Raw genomic sequence first — 17299 nt, 5'->3', positions numbered from 1 at the left:
GTCAGATAAGCACAACAAAAACGCCATTGTGTGGTGTGTAATGAAGTAAAAATATGAAGCCTCAAAGTCTCAAAATGTTTTAATAAAGTATCACTACTTTAAAATTGTACTTATAAAAAGATATTGCATATTCTCTGCTGGATATCATTCAATAATGTGTCTTTCTAATTCATGCATAATTATTAGCACAATTCATGCCTAAAATGTACCATTTCAGCTTTAAAGCATCAATAATAATCTCTCATTGAGGAGAATGGACAGTCTCAATCCTCATAAAAGGTTTTATTTGATCTATGCCAAAAAAAAAAAAAATCTAATTGACTTACTGCAGAGGTTAATTGTGTCATTTCTTTTATTTTCATAAAATCATCTGCGAGGGCTGAATGTTCTATTAGTAATGGGAAAAGTAAGAATGTGCGCTGTCTGTTGAGGATTATCCTGGGCTGACAGTTGAATAGCTGGGGAGGAGAGTGTGTGTTTTTAGTCGAGCCCCTTCTGGACTTTTTAATGGACACAGTAGCGTGGTGTAGTTCTGCTGCCTGAGCGCTGCTAATAGACTGAAAAATGGAGGTGCCGTGCTGTCATGCCTATGGATAGAATTACTTTAACGTTGCTGTCAAGCAGGAAAAATTTCACTGTGGCGCCTGAGTACATTAAAAAATTCTTATTGGGCTCTTCACTCACATAGCAGGTACTTACTTTTTCCACATTAGCAGCTATAATGTGTTATTTAGACTGAAAAGGGGCATTTTACTTCACTACCAATATCAAAACATAACATCCTACTATTTTGGAATTGTTTTTTGAGAATATGTATATATGAATAAGAATATGAAATACTTAAGTAAAGTATATTAGTATGCAGCCATCATTCTTGCAGGCTTGAATAGCTGGACCGGAGCTGATTTAAGCCACATACTGTATGGACTTGAGATTACCCATTCTGGGAGACATTTCAGTCATATATGTCACATTAGCATAACACGCAGAAGAAACCTGGGCAGTAATCATCTGTGTCCTTTTTACCATTTGGGTGTAAAATCCTCAGTGTACACTAGCAGGACAGTTTATTACGACCACATAAAAGAGTTTTAATACCTGTGCTTCAGCTGCTCAGCCTGTAATATGCATGTGTGTGTGTGAGAAAGAGGTGAGAATTGTCTGGGGGAGGGATGTTGTAAAGGGAGGTATACGAGGAGGAGGACGGGTGAGCGGTTGAATCTCATTAGTGGTATTTTTATTCCCATCATACTGGCACATTGAATTTTCTTGAAATGGCATATTTTATTGTCCTCTTCATCCTCCGGACAGATTGGTTTCTCCAAGGGGCTGCTGATTTCATGTAATGATAGCGAGACAACACTTTTGTCATCACCTATAGGAGAAGCTGAAGAGAGGATGTATACAGGCAGCTTCAATGGAAGAATGAGGTTAGCTTAGAAGGCGCAGGGTGCAGATGAGGGAGGTTCTAGAGGCGACTCTAAGGCAAAAAGGCAGTTATGTGGCTTTGAACTTGTTTGTTCTGCCCTTGATCCTTTACAGATCAAGGTAAGGTAATGATTGTTTCTACCTCCCCCTCTTGCTAGGTTGTCTTTCTGCGGCTTATCCGCTGTTTATCAGGGACTGATTGAGGAGTTCTTCAAATGGCATATGACGATGGAGATGGCCCTGGGAGTGTAGATTGCTTCCAACAGGTGTTGCATCGAATGCTTTGATTTCCCAAGTGCCTTGAAAATAATGGTGCACAAGCCATGCTCAGCTAAAACATCATCAGTCATAAGGACCACCCGCTCTTTGAGGAGCAGCTCCCATTCTCTCATACATATGCATGTACATAGGTACCTCATTGATCTTTGCTGGGAGGGCAAAGTTCAGCTCAGGAGCAGAAGACATTCAGTATCTTGTTCAAGAACGTTACAGTTTGATGGGCTGTCACAGGGCTTAGGTCATCTGATTAAAAAAAAAAAAAAAAAAAAAAAGCAATACCAATAAGGCTAACAGACACATGAAATAATTATTAAAATGACTTTCAGTCAATTCTTTCAGTCATTGTGCTCAGTAACATGGAGATTGATATGGCAGCAATAAAATTCCAAAATAAGATATATGCAGGTGTTAAATAAAGAATTTAAGTATTAATTAAATCAAATTTCATTACATCTAAAAATTTGTTATGTAATTGCTGATACATTGTCTTTGTTTTTATTTTTTTAAGTCATATACGGCATATATTTTTCTTCTAAATTGTGCTAAAGGAGGAAAACAATAATGGTTGGTTTCATTGTTATGTGTTATTATTTGTGCTGTTGTTGTTAGGTTGCCGTTTTTGTCAATATGTTGCAGGGTAGACTGCAGAGATTGGCCTGACACTGGCAAATCCTGACTTTAATTTTCATTTTCTGTTTCTACTGATTTTCTCTTTACCCGTTTCTTAATCCAAATCATTGGAATATCACTTGACAGCTGGCAAAACTAAAGACATCTTCCACTTGTTTTAATGTAATGCAACACAAACTCAGCAACAACCTAAATTTACACAAAAAGTGCATGACCAAGCTGTAGTAATATCAAAACTGTTTAGTCACAGCTATTTAAAGACATGTGTAACTGATGGTGTGGCAAATAAAGTCAATCTTGGGTCAATGTGTCTTGCACTTGCCTTTTGTAACTAAAGAGACTTTAACATTAAAAAAATATGTATTTGTTTGGTTTTATAATTTCAAGGAATTTATTTCTTTTCATTTTTTTCCATAACGTGTTTAACTCTGATTGTACTGAATTTTATGCCCAGTGGTTCCTGTGCATTGTCTTATCCCTGAACACTGAAGACTAAAGAGCAGGAAAAGAAATGAAAGTTTGTACAGAACTGGGGGACTGATGTGGTAATAATAAAATGCTTTGGTCATTGTTTTGGCCAGAAAATACAGAAATGAAACAATGACCCATTTAAGGGTGGGAATTTGCGATATCACACGTAAAATGGTAACGTCGAAGCTGTCGACAATTAGTCACCAATCGTTTACTACATATGTTTTAAGATTGTAAACACTTAACTATATATAAGGTGTTTATAAAATATTGTAGTGTGTGCTTTGCAATAAAACATTTCGAAAAAGTGAATATCCTTTTAACATTGGTACCTGAATGCAACATAACGCTTTTCCTCTTCAGCGTTGATTTCCGGGTAACGGCATCGGAAACACTTCTGGCTTGCAAAAAGGCGGATCCCTCCCTGCTACTTTGCCTTTCAGAACTTCTTCAGAACCAATTTTTTTCTTCGGCGGGTCCGGTTACACGCCAAGTCCAACTGAAATTTCTTTTTAAGTATTAAAACGACATTATATTTAGTCGAGTTCCACGACCGCCCTCGCTCCGACGACAGAAAGAGTTTTCCAGCTCTAGCTAGCTAACTTTTAACGGGCTAGCATTTTAACTTGACAACTGCCCTGCAACACAACAGGGAAGGAGCAACCAGAGCAAACACAGGAAGATGGGAGATAAAGAATTGATGTGGGCATTGAAGACCGGGGACCTGGACGAGGTCAAAACCAAATTGGTAACGGTAAGACAACAATGATTTTACTGGTTATCCATTGAGTTGTGTGCAACAATTTTCTGGTTCCTTAGCTATGGTAACTAACGCCAGGTGGTTGACTGACTGGCTAGCTAGCTAACGATAGCTGGAGTTGGGTAATATCAAGTTAGACAATGTAACGTCGGCGAGTTATCGAGGCTTTTGAATCAGTAGCGTTTTCTGTATCTTATGGAGCTATGACTGAGCAAGATTATCAAGGCCGGCGCAACCCGTTTTAATGCGGAGCTAATAATGAAGTCAGTACGCCAAGTTAGCATAGTTAGCGACATTTAGTTCTAGTCTCACCTGGAGAACAGGCACTGAGTGAGTGTTTACTAACTGCCTCGACTGCAGCCATATAATAATCATTAAATAGTCCTTTAAACGTGTTGGTGAAATATGTTTAGTACGTCTGCCTTCACCGGTTTCCGCAGAGAACAACCTGTTGGTGAGCTAACAATAGCATTAGCTGGTACGTGGTACACACTGTGGCCAGCTGTTTCCGCTGTCATGTCAGCAATAGCAGCGATAATAGTCGTTTACAGCATTTGTATTATTGGACAGTGTTTGTTAATATCAGTTGAGTATGGGTTTCTGCAAACGTACCGCCAGAGTAGTCTAGCTAATTGCTAGCGAGCTAACCGACCATACGGGCCCGGGCTCCGGCTGTGACTAGCTAACGTTGGTGGGCGGGGGTCTCAGCTGTAGCCCGGGAGATGGAGGCTCGGTTACAGCAAATCCAGCAACACCTTTCATGCCAGCTAACATATTCTGTTTAGAAAAGATTTTTAGAAAAGTCTTTGCTTAGGACAGGCTGATTTCACTACAGAGCTTAAAGTGTTCCTCGCTTCTGTTAAAAAGATTCTAGCCTCTGCTGGAGGAGGCCATTTTTTCCTTTACCAACAGTCCTATATTAAGTTGTTGTAAACATTAACTGGATATTAGCTTAGTGATTAAATAACAGCTGTATATCTTTACTAGTATACTGGGTTCTTCTGCTCCATAAATTATGATACTATAAATACATAATATACTACAGTTGTAATATTGTAGGTCACTAAGACAGTCGGTTGTCTTTCAAAATCAAAATACAATTTTATCTGTTCCCATGTGTAAAGTGTATGTTATAGTTAATGTTAAAAATTTCATGAAGATTAACCAAACACCTTGTCAGTTTGTTGTCAGATTCTTCAGTCAGCTGTTTGAGGCCTCAAATCTGTCTCTTGAATGTCAAACATTTCAAACACTGTAGGTTTTTAGTCAGATGTGTTAGTTGTGTCAGTGACCAATTTTCAGTTGGTATAAAGTGAGAATACTATTCTAGCAGGTCAGTCCACTTCTCCTATCTTCACACACATGTTCAGTTTGTTACAAACCTCAAAATTTTCACCACAATAAAGTCACAGATGGATTTTGGGCTAGAGAGTCACTCTTAATTCAAATGTTTGTTTTTATAGGTTCACAGTTGTGTCTGTGACTTTACACCTTACAACCAGAAATATCTTATCAAAACTTTTAGTGACATGAAAACTAGATATTGTTGAGACATATATAAATGTTTCTTATAAGCTACACTACAGGATGTCCAGGTACAAGATACACCCACATGTTAGAGCTAGGTTAATGCATAGAGCCTGGAAAAGTTAGTCTTATCTTGAGTTTGAGTCTTATCTGAATTATAATCCACCATTACCCATAATTAAACAAAGGTAATGATAACAGATGCTTAATTTAGAACCTAATTAACGTGTTGAATTTGAGACTCTATTATCATCAGATCAGATCAGATGATCAGATGATTTTTCCATTCACAAGTAAGTGTTTTCTCATTTTTGATAGCTTTATTGTAAGTCATAGCCAGTTACCTCTACAGAAGTCTGGGTGTAAACAACTGCAGTGCGTTGTCCCTATTGGAAATTAAACTATTTCATTTTTTTTATCAGCCAGAACTCATTGGAGCTAACATTTAAACACTATTAGAAGGGGTTGAAGTTTGATATCCATCATTGCTAATGGATTCAGTGGGAATGGGTGTAAAATGAAGAATTGTCTTCAGTGTGTTGTACTTGACCTTCAGTGGACTTGGTGATAAAGGTGAGTGAGTGGCAGTCAGAAGCAGGCAGTGGTGCAGGCCACAGGAAAGAGGAAACAAATGTGAAACAAAATTATAGGGGGAACAGAAGATGCAACAAATAATATTTGTGATGCAACATTGCTTTTGTAAATCATTTAAATGTTATATTTGTAAATATAGCCCTTTGGACTTATCAACATAGGAAAAACATATGTGCAATTAATAATGTTAATGAAACTGATGGCTACAGCACATTTACGTATCCTGTAGTCAGCATTCACAAAATTAGGGCCACAGAATTTGCACATGTAACTGGAATACAATTACTATGAGATTAGGTGTATCTGTGCTTCTCCTGCCTGCACACGTCAAAACGTATATCAGTGTTAATTTCACTGTATTAGAATAGATAAGTTTGGAAATTTGCATAATTTAACTGTGATGTAAGAACTAGGGTCAGGAAAGGACAATATTTAAGCTGTATTATTATATTATTACAACTAGAATTCCAGATCATATATAATTGCATATCAGTATTATATTAGCAATACTCAGTATCTCCCAAGACTACCATTTGCCCATTCTGTCCCTTAATTGCCATCTCAGTTTTATTTGCTCTTAGTTGCCTTAGGGGAACCAGATAACCAAGGTAGCTCTGTCATCCCCAGCTCAGGTGTTTTAATATGAGGGTCTTGTGTAACAAGATATACTTGCACTTTCCAGGGCCTTTCTGCTCTTATGTTCTCTTACAGAGGCCTTCTTGAACTTATTAATTCTTTTTTGCCTCACTTTCCTCCATCTTTATGCTGACAATTATGTAAACACATACAGTTTTGAGAAAAGTTGGAACTGACAGCTTCAGCTGTGATTGATATGTCCTCCATTTGGTGATGTCACTGGAGGGCCACCTGTGTGTGAGGTTAGGGGGGTAAGGGAATTACAAAGAATGGTGGTGAGTGTGTCTGTTAGACACTAAATTTCAGTGGGACCTGAAATCAACAGTGAGTGTTAAAAGGGAGTCCTCCCATATGCCTTTAATGTATAGCATTAGCACATTGGCTTGTTACAGCATTGAGGTTATTTATGTCAGTCCTGTTAATGTGTTGTTTTTTCTTTTCCAGGCTGAGGATGTAAACCGGACCCTGGATGGAGGGAGGAAGCCTCTGCACTACGCTGCAGACTTCGGTCAGACAGATGTGGTGGAGTACCTAATTTCCATGGGAGCAGATGTCAATGTAAGAGGAACAATGACCAGCTCACATCACATTTTTTTGCATTAATTTGCCTGCTGTCCAGGGTTACAATAACCTCCAAAAAAAGAGCAGAGTATATTTCTGCTTCCCCACATTGTCAAAGCCCATTGTCAAACTGCTTGATGTTTTATGAGCACTATCAGTTTGTTTAAACAAAACCAGACTGGCTTTCAAAATCAGTTGTCATATGCTATTTCAGCCATTGTCCATTCTCTCATTCAGCAGTTGACTAGGCCTGCCAGAGCTGAGCCTCAGCAGTCTCTTCTGGTGTTGTAGTAGTAGATTGATCCATATCCACTCAGTGGGGAACTTACCCATCCAACAGTTTTAACAGCAGTAATTTGGATGGAGCTCTTTTGTCATTTTCAGCCTTTTCTGAAGGTCTCATATGCCTGTTCAGTAACTTGTAGAATTGTATGTGCAAAGCAGCATCTGGTACATGGCCGTGGCCAGTAAAATTGAGCTTTGTGATGGGATGAAACCAGCTTTGCAGAAACTATTTACTAGTTCATGGTTGTTGTTTTTGGACTAATAGTGATCTAGATAGTTTGCAGAGTGCTTTCTAATGATCAATGCACCCACATAACCTGCTCAGCTACTGAAACAGGGGAGATAAATATAGTGTTGAAGTGCAGTGGGCTTCCTTTTAATTTCTGGACATGGTAAGGGAGTAAGTTAGACCTCTCTCAAAAGAGGTTTTTGTTATTTATTTTTTATTCTTCACTTGTGTAGGATTTGGGCTCTGCCTATACTCCTCTGATGTGAGGAATTTTTCTCTTTTTCCTGCATTTTTCCTCTCCCTCCCACTCATACCTCTCCCACCACTCACTCTACAGGCTCCTGACAAACACGGGTTCACTCCACTGATCTCTGCCTGTTACGAGGGTCACGCCTCCTGTGTCAAGATCCTGCTAGAAAAGGTTGGTACCCTGATTTGAGCATGCATTCATGCATGCATGCATGCATGCATATACACTGAAGTGCCCTGGTGTCCTTCACCCATCAGTGCATGTTGATGTGTCAGAGGCTCCATGTGAGCTATGAGTGCTGATGAGGTAACTCATTGAACAATAGGTCCTTTAACATAGCCCTGTGGAGGCTGTGCTGGAATGTTCATAGAGCATCACACAGTATTGCTGCTATTCACTTGTTCTCTGTGTGTGTGTGTGTGTGTGTGTGTGTGTGCGCGCGCACGCGCGCGCAGTTTCATTCATGGGTGATACATCTAAATCTCTGTTCCATCCTTCCATCTCAGCCTCCCTCGGTTGTTTAGCTCTGGAACTATCTTAAACGCTATCACTGTCAGATAGATACACATGGGCAGGTGCACACACAGTCACTGCTGTGAGCAGAGAAACAATGCTGTGTCAGGCACAGCTGGCATTGGTTGTTGTAATGTAACTGAATAACAAGCATACTATAATGAATGTCCAATCCAACCAATCTCATCTAGCAGTAGAAAACACATTGGTGCAGTTCTATCACAGTCAGATAGAAAGCCTCATTTGTAAGTCAGTAAGCACTGAACTTTCTTGTGGAAAGTCAGTGCCTCTTTTCACGTGTCTTACCTTAATGTTTGACTCAGAATTACATGCATACCAGTCATATGCAAATAAATGGTAGAGTCCTATTCATCCAGGCTGGTGGAGTTCTGTTTCTCTGTAGGTCAAATGAGCCAAACTGCAGTGGAACTGATGCTCCTGTGGACGATGAATGTCACACAAATAGGTGCTACAATAGCTACTTGTCTTTCAGTACCTCCTTCAGTCGCGTCATTGTGTCTGGCACTCATCTGTCATTTAATACTCAAGATGTTTCAATAGAATAAAACAGGTGTGTGTAGTTGATAATATACTGATTTGATATCATTATTCTTTTTATATCTGTAACTTTTGCTCATATTACCCAAAAATTTAAAGTAGAAGACAAGCCTATACAAAAAACATAAGCTTAGCAATGGGCATGGTATAGCTTAAGAACATACTCAAAGATTTGAGATTCACACAAAAGTTACTGGTAGTTTTACTTGTTAATGGCGCAAGGTCAGCACCACAGTGAGAGAAACACCTACAGCTCAGAGGACAGCATGATTTCGTGTAGATGGCTTGCATGCTTTACAGTCAAATTCTGCTACAGACAGAGATGTGTGTATAAGAAGATGAGATGGAGAAATAGATATTTGAGGTTTGACGGTGAGTGAGCAGCTGTCTGTTCCCAGCCAGGCTAAATGAGGCAGGGTAAATGAAAGCTCCTCTACAGAGTTGTTTCACGGTAGCATCATCTTGGCTCAACAAAAGTAATGGGAAGAAGGGAGGAGGCATTCGCATGCTCACTCACACTACTGATAAGTTTTTTTTTGTTTTTTTTTTCACTACTGATTTTTTTTTTTAACACACTATACAATCACATATGCACCATTCAGGTAGACATTTCAATCACTTCCTAATTTCAAATGTACTTTGAGGCAGACATTTAAAAAGAGGAAATAGTATCTATGTATGGGAAATACTGGGGTTGGGTTAGAGAGACACTCTGGTGGTACTCCACTGCTTACTTATTCCTGTTGGCATCAGCTCTATTAATCCCCCATTTTCATAAACACAGCCACACACCCCAGCCCTCGCATCAAACAGCCAGCAGTTCGCAATTGGCCGGCAGCTGGCCGGCAGCTGGCTACTGCAGTCAGCTGGCCGTCAGTGCTGTTGGCTCAAAGATAAACTGAAGGAAGCACCCATTGCCAACAGGAAGAAAATAACAGTTTACTTCTCACTAAGATCTTTGCTATAAAAGTTGCTGGCACAGCGTTGCCTTGCATGGGCAGGTACATTGTTCTAACTGAACCTTCTACTTGACACAGAACAGAACTGTTTCTCCAGTGTGTTTTTCGTTTTCAGTTTTAGGTTGTGGTTTGTCACCATCAGTTATTGTAATTTCATTATTATTGTAATAACAAGATGTAGAATGATTTCTTGGTTGTCTGGCTAGTGGTGATGCCTCAGCCTTGTCTCAGAAGCAGGTCTACCAAAAATGAGGAAGTGTCAGCTGTAGTTCAAGTTCAGAACTGAGTTGTCTGCTAGATGACACATTTTATGTCTGTAGGAGTTTTTAATATCACATTGTCACATGTCACTCCCACATACAAATGATAGGATTTGGATGCAAAACCAATATACTATCCTTTATGAGACAACAAATAAAAAAGACCTTTATGTTCCCTGCTGCAAATCACATGTCAACAGCTGCAGTACATCCTCCGGAAAGGCAGAAGCTCTTCTTCATCTACAAGTACAGTTTCTGCATTGGAAATGAAAGCCCCTTGGGTGGACCTTTATTTATTAGAAAAAAAAAAAATTAAAAGCCTTTGTCTGTGGTATCATAAGAAACAAGCCGGGCAGGCATAGCTCATCTGAGCAGGGATTATGGTGGAAGGTGAAGATATGAGTGAACCCATGGGCTTGCTCCTCTCATGGCTCGGTGCTCATCCCCACTAAGCACCAACAAGGATTAACACCCAGATGCAGCCAAAAGGTCATCAGTCACCACAGGGACCAGATCTCAGTACATCTACCCCTGACAGCTCTGAAAACTCGCCATGTGTCTTAACATGAGATGAATAGATTGTCCCAGAGCCACAGCATTGACTGGGCTGCTGTATATTCACTCTGTCTGGCCTTACCTGTAGCACCCCAGCCACCACATTGCAGTGGATGAAAGGAACCCACTGAGAATAGTGAATTGTGACTATTGGACTGTCAGGCATTCTTATGTTGGCAGACAAAATGGCGTGGTTCCCTGATGCATCATGGGAGCTGACCCCCGCCCCCTAGCTGCATGCTATGCTGTTGTTGGCAGTGAATTATGAAAGGCCATTTTAACCCCAATAGGTGACCCAGCCATAAGATCCTGGCCAAGAGTGCTGACTACAGCCTGCAGAGGCCAGCCATTTAATTTGAAGTCAACAATGAAAGGGCACGCATGGGCATACACACATGAACACACACACTTTTCTCTATGAGGAACTGTGTACACCACTTACTAGGAATAAATGCACTGTTGTTTTTGTCACGTCAGTTCCTATTTGTTGCCTTCTCTTTAAAGCTTTACCCTGTAAGGTCTTCTCTATTATTGTGTGTGTTCTTGATACAACATCGGAATTGGCCTTTTTTTTCGCAGTAGTCCACAAGTAAGAGTAAAGGCTGGTAGATATCATGCTCCCATGGAGTTTGCCAGCTTGATCTGCTAAACTTGACCTGATATGTTTTGTTTTTTTTGCATCTGTAGATGCCTTTTGTAACTTAACACCGCTCAAGGCAGTGTATTCAAATTCCTTGTTTAATTCAATCAGTCTGAAACCCAAATATGTTCAGTTTTTACACCAAAATTATTAAAATAGTTGCTGATGAATTCTCTGTCAATCAACTGATTAGCTAAACATTTCAACTCTAAACCCCTATTTTCTTCATTTCAGCCAAAACCCTAGTTGACACAGTCTACTACAATACATATATTGCTAGGTGTAAAATATTCCCTTTTACAGGTCGATAATGTTTGACTGCCGCCCACAGATCAATAGTCTGATCTAAGCATTGCATTTCAAACAGGTTTTGAGTGATGCTCTTGCCCAATATTTGAAGACTTATACATGGGAGACCTTTTAATTCCTTCAGTGGCATAATGAAAACTTAATGGACACTTGGCAGGTCAGTGGCATTACGTTACTGACCCAGTGCTGCTTTGTATGGCTCCATAATCCAGGATGATGATGCATCTAAGTTAGACTGGAGACACCCTGGGAGTCTATTCTTATTCATTAGGCTGTGTCTCACTTGGCCACTAGCTTGTCTTTGACTGGATAATGTTTGGACAGTGAGGTGTTCATAAAGGGTCATTATTCAAGTTGGGGAAAGCTCATTACTGTAAGTGGTGTCAGGAGGATGCCACTGAGCTGGATGGCCATGGGGGGATATCATGGTGTATCCTGAGAGGCAGTAACAGGGAGGACTAAGAGCCTGAGCTATTACTGTAACTCTACCATAAATACCCATAGGGAGAATCAATCTGTGGCAGACTACCTACAATACTTATAAGAGCAACATAGGTGTGTGGTGACCAGATGGGAATGATCATTAGGACACTGTTTTACCTCCATAAATGGTACTCTAGTCAAAGTATATAATTGTGTTTGTCAGATAGATGACTTGTTTGCACCCAGGCAGACATGGTATTGATGGTGAAAGGGTCAAGATGTAATGATGTTTCTTGCCATCTAAATGAGGCCTGTAGAGTAGGTTACTAGGTATGGCCTTGAACCAGCTACTAATGACTTCCCCAGAGCTGGCAGAAGGGGGGGGGGGGCTTCCTCCTATCTTCTTGTCCTCCCCTTCCCCCCTGAACCCAGTGGAGTGGAGAGCGTAATGTTTGGTTACCAGATACCTGATATGAATGAGTCAGCAGCTATTTGAGAAGTTAAACTGACACTACAAATACTTAATCACTATTTATACTTCAGTTGAGTAGTGTTTTTACAGATGAATAAAACACATCATTAAAACATTATCAGAGAAGAAGGATTCAGGTTTTCCTCTAGGAATCTATCCTGTATCTGACAAGATAAATTGCGCTGCAGGAACCCTCTGTGTATTTGCAGATAAAATAAGGGAGGACGATCATTTATTTTTCTCTTTGAAATTTGAAGACTCCTTGAGTAAACTTAACCACACTTTGCTCATGTTTTCTGAATTTGAATCTATTCTATATCACAATGTCTGTTGAGATTTATGAAGATTACTCCTTTGACAATGTTTTGATGTTCGATTTTTATTATGTGCATGTTTTTTAGATCTTAAAGAGGAGACATCAGGAAGTCACTATCCTCAACTTCCTTTTTAGTACAAATGAAACAGAAGACACAGTGGAAGATACAGTGAATTAGTGAGCTGCAGTGCTGGAAGCCTTCATGCAGGTTGTTTTTAGTCTGTTTGCTAACCTAAGTTAGCAGTAGCTCCATCTTTAGCATGATATAAAAGGAATATCAATCTTCTTATCCAACTCTCAGTGCCAATAAGCCAATGAGCAAATTTATAAGATGTCCAAATTGTCCAAAAAGTATAATATGCACATATAAGAAGTAGTGATTGCAAGTAGAGTATAAACCTATAAATCTGTGTTGCAACCATCTTCTCAGAGCAACATTCCTCCACTCTTTGCTCAAGCTCTGGAATTTCTGATATACGCTGCTGTCCTGCTGCCACAGGTAGACGTTCCTTCCATGCACTTGCCTTAATATCTCGTCTGCAGTCCTAATCAATCCCATTAAAAACTCCACATGGTCTGGTGGCGACGGAAGGGTAGACGACTTCCTCTCAGTCTCCTGGTAATCCTTTAATTGGCACTAGTGAGCCCAGGCCCAGAACACACACCCAGCACGTTTCATGTGCACCCTGAATGACAGGTACACAGATAGGGCTGGTAGAAACGTAATGGATTTTTTGACAGTCTCATGGTCTGGCAGCCAAACAGGATTTGTCAGATGACCCATCTGACTGGCACAGGTGAAGTGGAGTGGGGAGAAGGGACCAAAGAGTATGTTTCCTAGTTTCTTACACTAGGGGTGCACACCCCAACTTTCTGGTAATATGCTGCCTCCCATTTGTTTGCAGTATGGATTAAACAGTTGGCCAATTGTTAAACATTGCCCCTTTTTAAGAAAAAAAAACTGGGATCACCAGAGTCATTAAAGTTCAAATGTACACACCAGGGCTCTAACATAAACCGAGTGTTGACAGGTGCACACTTCTTAGTGATGTGAAGCATGTTATGAATTGAGAAAACCCTCTCTTACTTTGTCTTTTATCTCCTTACCAATTAGATACGTAGATCTGACAGGTTACCCGCTCAGCCCTGTTAAATCTCTCTTGCTTGGGATGCGCTCTGTTGCTCCTGTGGCATGGAATTTGCACCCAGACAACCATCCACACATTGCGGGACACTTGAACTGGGTCACATTGTTTTTGGTGCCCTGCTTCTTCACGCAACAATAGACTCTCTCTGCCTTGGCTCTGTAAGCCCTTTGCTAAGAGGCTGGAGTTGGCAGGGAAAACAAAGGGATGTTTCTCCACTACATGCCCCTCCACTCCTCCGTTGCCCATTAAATCTGTTGTCACTACATGTGCATTCAACACGTTGCCCATCACATCCATCTCTTTTTTTTACGTTTGTTCTTAGTAATCCAAATGATTGGGTCCACTCCCATCCCTTTCACATTCATTCTGTTATCCCTCAGAGCTCAAATGGATTTGTGCCTTGGCTTCCTTGTTACTTTGTTTTGCATGTGCTGTCTGGATAAAGACAGGCTGACAGGCAAGTGCTTAGTGGCTGAATTGTAGGAAAATCAAAGTGACAGAAGGTATACTATTATTGTTTTAGTAACATATTTTGGTAGCTGTTCAAGAAGGGCTTGTGCCCATTAGTAAAATACTTGTAGGAAATATTAGAGGCAAAGGCTGACCAAGCCATTGGCACTGAGAGCCAACAGTAGACAAGGTTTACACTCCAAGCACTCTCAAACACCACCTCACCTCACCTCACTTTAACCCCTGACCAGGTGCGAACAAGTCCTGATGCACCTACTAAGCATATTTAATATTCATGTCCTCTCTCCTCCACAGGGAGCTGACAAAGACCTGAAAGCACCCAACGGCGACAGTGCCTTTGACGCTGCAGACAGCGATGTCATAAAGGCTCTGTTCAAGTGAGACACACAAGTGTGGGAGGTGTGGCCGGACAGGTGGGTGAACGGACAGACAGATGGATGCAGTGGTCCCCTGACAGAAGATGGACTCGCCCCTTTTACCCTTATCAACCTCTGTCTTAACACTGCTTTTGTCTGTTTGTTGGAGGGTCATTTTGTCTGTCTGGTGATTTTCCTAACCTTGTTCTCTCCCCCACCACCCTCACCCAAGTTTTGTGGGATAGGATTTTCTCTTCTTTTGGCCTCTGTTTGTAGCCATTTAACAGGACTTGTCAGTTATGTCTCCCTTAGGGACCAATCACTGGGGGAGCACTCTCATACCTGGATCCTAAAACACTGCAAGACTAGAAACCAAACTCTATAATGTAAACGCAAGGCTTAGCACTTAAATACACATCTCTCATTTCATTTGCAGTTGTCTCCTAAAACTGTAAAGTCATCAAACAGTAATAAGATCAATAGTGTGTTAATATTTTTTACAACTTCAGTATAAGTATTGTATGGCCAGGGTTTAATCTCATGAACAGTAATTGCACTGTACTATATTAGATAGACTGAACAGAAAGGTTGTAAAATTGCGCATTATACTAACTTTTCATTATGTGTGGCCTCTACCTTGATTTCTTTTTTAAGAGACCAATCTGTTCCTTCAGTCCAATCTTGAAATTTTGGATCCTTTGGTTGAGAGAGGTCCAGAGGTCAGATTTTTTTTCCTTTTCTACCTGGCCCTGTATCACTTACATATCAAATGGTGTATTTGACAAATTTTATGTTGGTAACGCATAGAAGATACTCTGTATTCTTTGACCAATCACCATGCTGGCTAACGAGAAAGACTTGAATGTTGCAATTTTGAAATCTGTCACTGAAACCCTTTTGAAGCAATGTTAATATCACATAATAGGATGAGGAATTTTAGAAACTGGTTCATTTTGTCATCCCTGGAGTGAAATTTCAGAGCAAAAAAAAAAAAATCCTTTTTTGTTGCAGCTTCTCTGTGTATTTTGTAATTGATGGGCTCTGGGGGCTCTGAGTGAGGAGTAAATGAGGAGTTGAAACTGGATGGTGGGGGCCATTTGTATTCCCCTAGCCTTGGATTTGGTTAGAAGCCCTGCCTGTTTCGCTGCATGTCAAAACTGCCTCTGCTTTTATGCTATGAAATGGTCGCTGTCCTCTCTTGGTTGCTTTAAAATGAATTACTACAATGTAATGGACAAAAAAAAGATGCTCTTGCTGACTTTGTTGTGACAAAAAGTCTGTAAAAACAGAAATAAAATATCTATAAAATTTTTTTCTGTTATTCTCAACAAGTTTTTTCTTAAAACTAAGTTTTCCATTAAAATTTGAGCCCCCAAAATGAAAATGCTGTTCAGCAATATATCACCACTATCTACCAATACCAAAATCTTTGTAACTATATATTCAATTCAATTCAATTTTTTTCTAGTGGTAAACTGAGAACTACATAAGTTTCTGAAATAATACATCCTGTACCATAGTCTCAGATGAACAACTGAGTAATTGAGGTCATTTTCCAGTACAAGGGACATGATGCTGTTTGACAAATTTTACCTTTGGTATTCTCTTAGCCTTGAGCGATCTAATCAGTATTTGTGAACTTAAGCAACTATGTCTCAAAAAAAAAAAAAAAAAAAAAAAAAAAAAAAAAACTCTGTTGTCATACCAATCTACCCGCCTCGAGCTGTTCCATTATGAATCACAGACTGACTTTGACTCCCACTAGATTTGTCTGGATGTCTGGATTCAAATATTAATGTCCTAATAGAACAGTCAGTTCTAATACAGAAAATGCACCACTGTCCACAGGAAATTATAGTAATCATAGCTGGTATTGTCATAGTCAGTTTCATCAGTTCTGTTTTGTGTGGCCATTAACTCATGTCTTTTGAGGTGGAACCATTGTCAAAATGTAACACAGAAGTCATTAAAATTACCTTTAAATTATCATAAACTACTTGCAGAATTTGTATTTGGCACTTGTTGTCTGCTCAATTCTTCATCCCGCAGTGCAGTGGAGATTGCTGAGGTTCATGCCAGGTCAAAATCCTTTTCTAACCTGACAGAAACCAAGTGGAACAATAGTGTTACTGTGAAGAGTACTGTGATGTGGCTCTGCCCTGTAGATTAACGACACGCTCAGTGTGATGTGGCCTTGTAGTTCAGCAGATGAATTGTTTAGAAACCAACAGAAAACACACTAATACAAACACTGAATCAAACAATAAAATTCTTAGAACAGTGTCCTTGATAAGAATCCACTTTAAATGAAGATTTAACAGTTACCTTTTAAATTAAACATCTTTGACTCTGACATAATCATGCACTGATCAGCTGCAACATTAAAACCGCCTGTTTAATATTGTGTAGGTTCTCCTCGTGCCAGCATAACAGCTCTAACACATCGGAGCATGGACACGGGACCTCTTTGGGTGTCCTGTGGTGTCTGGCATTGGCAGGGTTCTGTGGGTTCTGGGGTGGGATCTGGCTTGTTCCAGCAAATCCCACAGATGTTTGATCTGAGATCTTGGGGGGGGGGGGTCTTGGTCTTGGTCTTGTACCTCAAGCCATTTCTGAGCAGTTTTTGTGGCGTGGTGGGGCTCATTTTCCTGCTGGGAGAGGCTGCTGCC

The 17299-nt window shown here is 40.1% G+C and overlaps 1 protein-coding gene across 1 annotated transcript; it reads left to right on the top strand.

Moving 5' to 3' along the window:
- The first annotated feature begins 3204 nt into the window (after positions 1–3204).
- On the top strand, positions 3205–15942 carry mtpn (myotrophin). Its single transcript, XM_018680911.2, has 4 exons — positions 3205–3562; positions 6770–6883; positions 7738–7821; positions 14569–15942. Exons 1-4 carry the CDS (start codon positions 3491–3493, stop codon positions 14653–14655), a joined length of 357 nt encoding a protein of 118 aa, XP_018536427.1. The 5' UTR covers positions 3205–3490; the 3' UTR covers positions 14656–15942.
- Positions 15943–17299: the final 1357 nt, after the last annotated feature.

This window comes from Lates calcarifer, linkage group LG18, assembly GCF_001640805.2.
Source record: "Lates calcarifer isolate ASB-BC8 linkage group LG18, TLL_Latcal_v3, whole genome shotgun sequence".
NCBI lineage: Eukaryota > Metazoa > Chordata > Actinopteri > Centropomidae > Lates > Lates calcarifer.
Note: the sequence above shows the minus strand (reverse complement) of the source record. Positions and strands in the feature narration are given on the sequence as shown.

Excerpts from the sequence above, each read along its gene's own strand:
- mtpn (XM_018680911.2), top strand. The coding sequence starts at position 3,491 with ATGGGAGATAAAGAATTGATGTGGGCATTGAAGACCGGGGACCTGGAC. Across the intron at positions 6,884-7,737 it reads CCATGGGAGCAGATGTCAAT|GCTCCTGACAAACACGGGTT; the intron begins GTAAGAGGAACA and ends CTCACTCTACAG. Across the intron at positions 7,822-14,568 it reads TCAAGATCCTGCTAGAAAAG|GGAGCTGACAAAGACCTGAA; the intron begins GTTGGTACCCTG and ends TCTCCTCCACAG.